The sequence below is a fragment of the Giraffa tippelskirchi genome, chromosome 3 (genome assembly GCF_054371585.1).
Source record: "Giraffa tippelskirchi isolate mGirTip1 chromosome 3, T2T-mGirTip1v1.2.pri, whole genome shotgun sequence".
Lineage (NCBI taxonomy): Eukaryota > Metazoa > Chordata > Mammalia > Artiodactyla > Giraffidae > Giraffa > Giraffa tippelskirchi.
This window is the reverse complement of record NC_137277.1, coordinates 190,123,071-190,129,979: the sequence shown is the minus strand read 5'-3', so window position 1 is coordinate 190,129,979 and position 6,909 is coordinate 190,123,071. Positions and strand designations below refer to the sequence as shown.

The 6,909-nt window shown below is 61.3% G+C and overlaps 1 protein-coding gene across 2 annotated transcripts in view; it reads right to left on the bottom strand.

Annotated features, from left to right (window-relative positions):
- Positions 1 to 307: 307 nt before the first annotated feature.
- Positions 308 to 6,909, bottom strand: part of ALDH4A1 (aldehyde dehydrogenase 4 family member A1) — a 33,797-nt gene continuing 27,195 nt past the window's right edge. Inside the window, exons 10-15 of one of the 2 annotated variants that reach the window (XM_081574945.1) lie at positions 5,481 to 5,677; positions 5,323 to 5,370; positions 4,222 to 4,374; positions 3,408 to 3,529; positions 2,690 to 2,808; positions 308 to 1,783 (exon numbers count right to left, since the gene is read on the bottom strand). In XM_081574945.1, the coding sequence (XP_081431071.1) occupies positions 1,671 to 1,783; positions 2,690 to 2,808; positions 3,408 to 3,529; positions 4,222 to 4,374; positions 5,323 to 5,370; positions 5,481 to 5,677 (752 nt within the window). In that variant the 3' untranslated portion in view covers positions 308 to 1,670. The remainder of the gene's footprint in view (positions 1,784 to 2,689; positions 2,809 to 3,407; positions 3,530 to 4,221; positions 4,375 to 5,322; positions 5,371 to 5,480; positions 5,678 to 6,909) is intronic. The other variant, XM_081574946.1, reaches the window with a different exon arrangement.

Sequence of the window (6,909 nt, the reverse complement as noted above, 5' to 3'; positions counted from 1 at the left end):
AACTGAGAGCACTTATGTGAATTAACTCATTGAATTCTCAAGACAGTGTGTGTGTGTGTGGTTATTTCCATCTATGAAGAGGCAGAGTCAGAGACGATTGCCCAACTTTTCAGAGTTGGGATTTGAACTCAGGCCCTCTGGTTCCAGGGTTCCCGCCACTCACATAGGACTTCCTGCCGTCAGGGCTCACCCTTCCTTCCATCACATCAGGGGTACTGTGCCCCTGACACCTAGTGACACGTTGGCAATCTCACCGGACTTAGAAGGTGACCAGACCCCACCGCTCCCACCAGAAAGACCAGTTCGGTTAAGGAAGAGGCATTTTATTAGGTGGCATCAGGGCAAATCCCACTGCCACCTCACAGTGCAGAACTAGTAGAACCAGGAACACTTCTGGCCTGCCCACCGCCTGTCCTGGCCCCCCCGTGAGAAACAACCCCATTGGCATCAGGACCACCCCTGACCGCGGGCCACGGTGTGTGACCGTGCACTGGGGGAACGGCCACTCCAGCCCCACGGGGGCACCACACCAGCCGTGCTTGAGGAGGGCCCCCTAAAAACTGTCCCCGGAGTCGCCACTTATAATTCCATGACCACCCAGAATCCACCCAGGATGCATCTGAGTGTCCCCCAATTAGCTGCATCGAGGAACAGGTCTCCAAGGGGCCAGTCCACACACAGCCACGAACGTTCCAAGGAGGGACAATTCTATAGGTAAGCCTCAGCCAGGCCAGACGGGGACCCAAGGTGAAGTGTTGGGGCGCTGGGGAAGGTAGGGGCAACATCAACCTGGGCCAGTGGGCCCTGAGCTCCTGCAGGAAGCCCCAGGCCAACTGAGGCTCTCGAGGCAGGACTCAAGAGCTAAGGAAGTGGCAGGAAAGGCCCCCCAAGGTCTGCCAACCTCACAGGCCCAACAGGAAGGATCGGCACCTTGGCAGGTGGACTGTAGTAGTCCCCCAGTCCCACCACCTGGAGACCGCCAGGAATCTGGGGGCCTCCGTGAGCTCAGGCACTCCGGAGCAAGGCACACGCGGTCTAAGGTGTTTGGTTGGGTGCAGGTACCTGCTGACACAGGCGGGTGCCTGCTGGCACAGGTGGGTCTGGGCAAAGAGCTATTGAGCAGCACGAACCAAGCAAGGCAAGGCCAGCTGGTGCCCCTACGACCTATGACCACAACATGGCAGCCCTGCAGGCCACCCTGGTCACCCCTAACCCTGGAGACCCAGAGAAGCCAGGGGCCCCTGTGGGTGCGGCGTGCCAGGGCACCCAGAGCTGCCTCCTTCTCCTGCAGACCCACGAGCTACTCCACCACCACGCCCCAGGCCCCTGAGCCCCTGGGCCCAGCGGAGAGGAGCGGGAAGGGGACTGATGGAGAACCAGTCAGGCACCAAGGTCACACCCACCAGGCGGAATTTCTGGGACGCTCTTTGGGGGCAGGGGTGGCAGCCCTATCCCTCCCCACAGCGTGATCTCAACCCAGAGCCCCACACCTGACTCTAAGGGGTGGGACAGGCCAGGACACAGGCCGGTGCGGGGCAGGGCGCAGGACTCGGGCCTAGAAAGAGGGTCGCCCCATGGCGAGCAGGCTGGAAGCATGGGGCGCGGTCAGTGCACTGAGGTCAGTCGTCTGGACGGAAGGACAGGCGGACAGCGGAGGCGCCGAGTGGGGCTCACTGCATGTACGGGTAGCGCCAGTCCCCCAGAGGCCCGCGCGTCTCCTTGATGACCTGGGGTGACGTCCACCGCAGGACATAGTGGGGGCCGCCTGGCTTGTCGTTGGTCCCTGTGGAAAAGACAGCTCTGTTTGTTTCCCAAAAGGTACAGCAGCTCTGGGTAGGAGGGGGAAGGGGTGCGGAGGAGCAGATGGAATGAACGGGGCAGCAAACAGCTAAGCAAACCCCGACATGGCTGCCAGGGCTTCCCGAGCGCCTCTGGGCAGAGGGCACTCAGCCGGCGGTCGGGGGGCAGGAGCCGGCGAGCAGACAGGACGCCCAGGCTCCCCAGCTCCCTGCACCCCACCCGCAAGGCGTGTCCGAGAAGCAGGAAAGCACTGTGGAGGGCGCTGGACTGGGAGTGGGGAGGCCTAGGTTCTGGCCCCGGCTCTGCCACCAGGCACCGGGACCTCTGGCAAGTCACTGCCCCTCGCCAAGCCTCAGTTTCCCCATTTGTAGACAGGAGGGGGTTGGACTGCAATGGCCTGGAATACGGTAAGTCGTGTTTAGTTGCTAAGTCGTGTACGACTCTTTCTGACCCCATGGACTAAGAGCTAGCCTCCTCCGTCCATGGGATTTCCCAGGCAAGAATACTGGAACGAGTTGCCGTTTCCTCCTCCAGGGGATCTTCCTGGCCCAGGGATCGAACCCGCATCTCCTGCATTGGCAGGCAGATTCTTTACCACTGAGCCACCCGGGAAGCCAAGATGTGGATGCTGGGACCCAAATCCTGGCTCCACCACTTCCTAGCCACGCGCCCTTGGGCCACTCACTTCAGCTGCCCGGGCCTCAGTTTCCCCCTCTGTAAAGCGGGGAGAGGAAGGCAGCACAAGGGGAGGCTGTCGGTAGGACACCGGGCCTGGCCCTCGGTGCCCTGTCACTGATGCTCCTCCTGTTCCTCTTAACATCCTTGAGACGACGCAGCAAGGGTCTCCTCCAGGAACTCAGCCCCCTTCTAGAAAGGAGGACCCACTCACCCGAGGCTCGGGCCCCCCCAAAGGGCTGCTGGCCCACCACTGAGCCGGTGGACTTGTCGTTGATGTAGAAGTTGCCAGCAGCGTTCCTCAGCATCTCTGTGGCCTCCCGGAGAACATCCCTACAAGGCAAGGCGGCCAGCTCACCCTCGCTCCCGCCCTAGGGCCGATCCTCCAGCAGCCCTCCCCAGCTCACACAGGCCGCCCAGTGAGCGCGGGGCCAGCCGCCAGCCCTGGGCCCCTGCCCTCGGCAACTCAGGAACCCCCAGAGCCCCAGCCTGCTCCTCAGGTTCCAACCCTGCCTTCCCCTCTTAGAGGCAGATGCAGGGAGGCAACCAGTGCCATGGAGAGAAGACAGGGCAAAGCCTCAGGTCCAGTGTCACGGCGCCTAGGGGGGCACCGTGCCTCCGCCAGACAAGTGGAGCCCCTGGGCCCAGACTCCGCCTTCCGCCCTGAGCCCCATCAGACCGGGCAGCGGGTCACAGGCGGTGATTGCCCGGCCCCAACCCTAGAGACCTGGCTTCAGCAGCCAACAGTGCGGCCCCAGAATCAACGCTTTAACAAGGAGCCTGCGGCCTCTGTCTACCTGCCAGCCGGGGCGGAGCTGAAGGGAATGGAGAGCAGCGAGGGCACGTTATTGCCGGGATCTGCGTCCGGGAGGGGGCCGTCTCTGGGGACGGGAGGGCATCAGGACTAGCGTGGAGGGGCCACGGCCACTCACCTATCCTGGGCAAACACTGCCCCCGTGAGGCCGTAGCTGCTGGTGCTGTCCACCAGCCGCAGCGTCTCCTTGTACTCCTCATCCGGGTAGACGTACACGGTCAGCACGGGGCCGAAGATCTCCTGGGGAGAAGCCCCAGGGTTGGGCCCCGCCTGGACCCGTCCCCGAGGCCTCCACTGCCCCCGACCCCCTTCTCAGCCCAACAGCCTGGGCCAGGCCTTGCCTCCTGCGGGGTTCTCTCCGGGACGGCTCCTGCCCTGCCCACCCCACCCCACCCCACCCGGCAGAAGATCCAAGGACCCTCTGGCCTCCCTGCCAGCCAGACCCACCCCCAGAGCCAGGGGTCCAGGCCCTTGGAAGGGGGACACTTCTGGCAACAGCCAGCCAGGGGACTGCCCCGTGACATCGCTCGGGCGGCTGGGGGAAGACCCCCCACCCCTTGCGCTGTCATCCAGGGCAAGTGCCCTGACTTCTCAAACCTCAGTTTCTATCTGTAAAATGGGAACGATATGCCAAACCTCATCTCCACCAACTTGCTGGCCCACACTTAAGACTCTACAGATATTAGGAGCTGAGAGAGCTGTAGGGGCCTCCGGGGCAGCAGGCAGTCCGAGTGCCGTGGTGTCGGCCTGGCCAGCAGCATCAAGGATCTGGAGTCAGGAGGCCTGCGCTCCAGGCCTGGCTCTGCTCCCCCCGGGGGTGAGGCAGTCCCCTGGCAGGACCGCACCGTCCTCAGCTGTGAGATGGGATGATGCCCCGGGAAGCACCTGGGGGATGCTGCCTCCTCCCAGCCCCACCCGCCTCCTGCCGTCACCTCCTTCATGATGGGGTCCTGGGGGTCCTTGCTCTCGACGATGCATGGCTCCACAAAGTAGCCCACGGAGTCGTCACACTGGCCCCCGGCCAGGATGGTGAGGCTGGGCGAGGAGCGCGCGTGCTCCAGCCACTTCCGGATGCGGCCGAAGGACTGTGGGATGGGGCGCGGGGGGTCAAGGGCCGGCTGGAGGCCGTTCCCAGAAGGAGCCCCCAACACATCGGCCCCAGATTCTGAAGGGTGGCTGAGAGCAAAGGCCAGGGCCTGGCTGAGCAGAGCAGAGACAGGAGTGGATGTGCAGGCTCGTGTGTATGTGTGTGTTAGAACACGTACAGAAAGAAAAAGAAAGAAATGGAAGTCGCTCAGCCGCGTCCGACTCTCTGCGACCCCGTGGACTGTAGCCCACCAGGCTCCTCCATCCATGGGATTCTCCAGGCAAGAGCACTGGAGTGGGTTGCCATTTCCTTCTCTAGAGGATCTTCCCGACCCAGGGATCGAACCCGGGTCTCCTGCATTGTAGGCAGATGCTTTACCGTCTGAGCCACCAGGGAAGTCCAACAACATGTATACTTACATGCAAACATACATATATATAAATGAGTCTTTAGGTTTAAGACCATGAGTCTTTAAGTTTAGGGATGTAAGTACACATATGCCTGCATTATATGTTTCTGCAATGCAGACCCACACATGTACCTATACACGTGTGCATACATGTTGCCAGATTTGTCTATGTATGGAGAGGTGTGTGGGGTTGCATGTGTTTACATGGGTGGATCTACGAGCATGACCCCACACAGAGGTCTGCATGCATGAGTGCACGGCTATGCGGATACCTGTATTCAGGTTGTATGCGTGCCGGCGTGCATGCCTATGTGTAAATGTGCGTGTGAACGCGGGCACTTAAACGGGGCCTGGTGGCAGGGTGTGCAGGAGGCAAGCTCCTCTCTGGGTAGGGATGCTTCTATGCCTTCCAGGGCTGGCGGGGGCGGCGGGGCTGTGTGCGTGGCTCTCAGGCTACCCCGCCTAAAGCAGCAGATCTGGGTCGCTCTTCCTGCCCCCCACCCAGCCCAGGCCTGGCACCCCCCGGAACACCCTTACCTTGGCATCAATGACGGCAGAGAAGAAGGTCCCAAAATCCTCTGCAGGCTGGAGGCAAGGGAGACACGGATGGAGAGGCGGCAGCCGACACCGCGGCCCCCCTGCAGCCAAGCCCATCAGCCCCCCGCTGGGCCGCGGCAGGAGGCCGCGCCACTCACGTTGCCCACTTTGATCCCGCGGAGCTCCTCCAGCAGCCGCCCTTTGATCTGCGGCCACAGCGAGCGGGGCGCGTAGAGGCGGGAGCAGGCCGAGCACTTCTGGCCGCCGTACTCGAAGGCCGAGCGCAGGGTCCCGCTCACCACGCTGTCCACGTCGGCCGAGCGGTGCACGAAGTGGAAGTTCTTGCCCCCGCACTCTACGGGGCGGGAAGGGAGGGGGCGTGCGTGGGGGAGCGGGCCCTCGGGCCAGCCCCGGGGCCCAACACACTGCCGACGCCTGCGCACAGGGCCCCGCGACCAACCCCCGGGACGGGCGGACGAGGCCGTGAGAAGCCGCACGTCCTGGACACTGACCAGCCAGGCTTGTCCTCCCACCTACAGACGGGAAAACGGAGGCCCAGGCACGGGCGAAGGGCACCTGGGGGTGTCAGGACCAGCTTTCCCATTTCACAGACGAAAAACTGAGCCTGGGGATGGGCACACTGTCCAACATAAATAAGGCAGAGGGAGGGCCAGAACCCAAGGCTCCCCAAAGCGTGGCCACTCCCAGCAGCGGGCACAGCTTCCTTTGAGCCTTCCCCTGACCCCCACCCGGGTCCACGGCCAGGGCTGTCTCCTCTCCGCTCCCCATGGCGGGGACACCCCTCCCTGGCCCCTTTGGTGTGAGGGAGCCCAGGGAATCACTCCACCATCCAGGCCTTATTAGCTTCTTCATTCAGTTAAACATCAGCCCACAGCAGCTCGTGTTACCAAGCACTCACTACCTGCCAGGCTCAGTTCAAAGCACTCCGTGCCCCTTTTCACTGAAGCCTCACAGCAACCTCCCATTATGATCCCATTTTAAAGACAAGAAAACTGAGGCACATACTCAAGGTTGGGAAGTGGTGGAGTAAGCAGCGGTCTCTCTCCCTCAGGGAGACAGTGGGAAGGGGACTGAACTGACAACCACGGACAGCTGACCCGAGGGACTCACTGTGTCCCGGCTACGCAGGCTGGACTGGGGCGTGCTGAGAGGCTGGGAGTTAGAGATGCTACGGCTGGCCCTGAGAAGACTCACCTACCCTGACACCCCTAACAAAGCTCCACCAGCCTAAGAAGCAAACTATTACATATAGGAAGGATAAGCAACAAGGTCTCCAGCACAGGGAACTATATTCAATATCCCATAACAAGCCACAGTGAAAAAGAGCATGACAATATATATATGTATAACTGAATCATTGTGCTATATAGCTGAAATTAACCCAATACTGTAAATCAACCCAATCTGTAAATATACTGTAGCCCAATACTGTAAATCAACCATACTTCAATAAGAATTCTTTAAAAAGCTCCCACCAGCTAAGGAGTGGGGTCTAGTCTCCCTGTGGGTCCCACTTCACTTCCAGGAGCAAAAAGGCTAAACTGCCAGCCCCAGCTCTGCCATTAC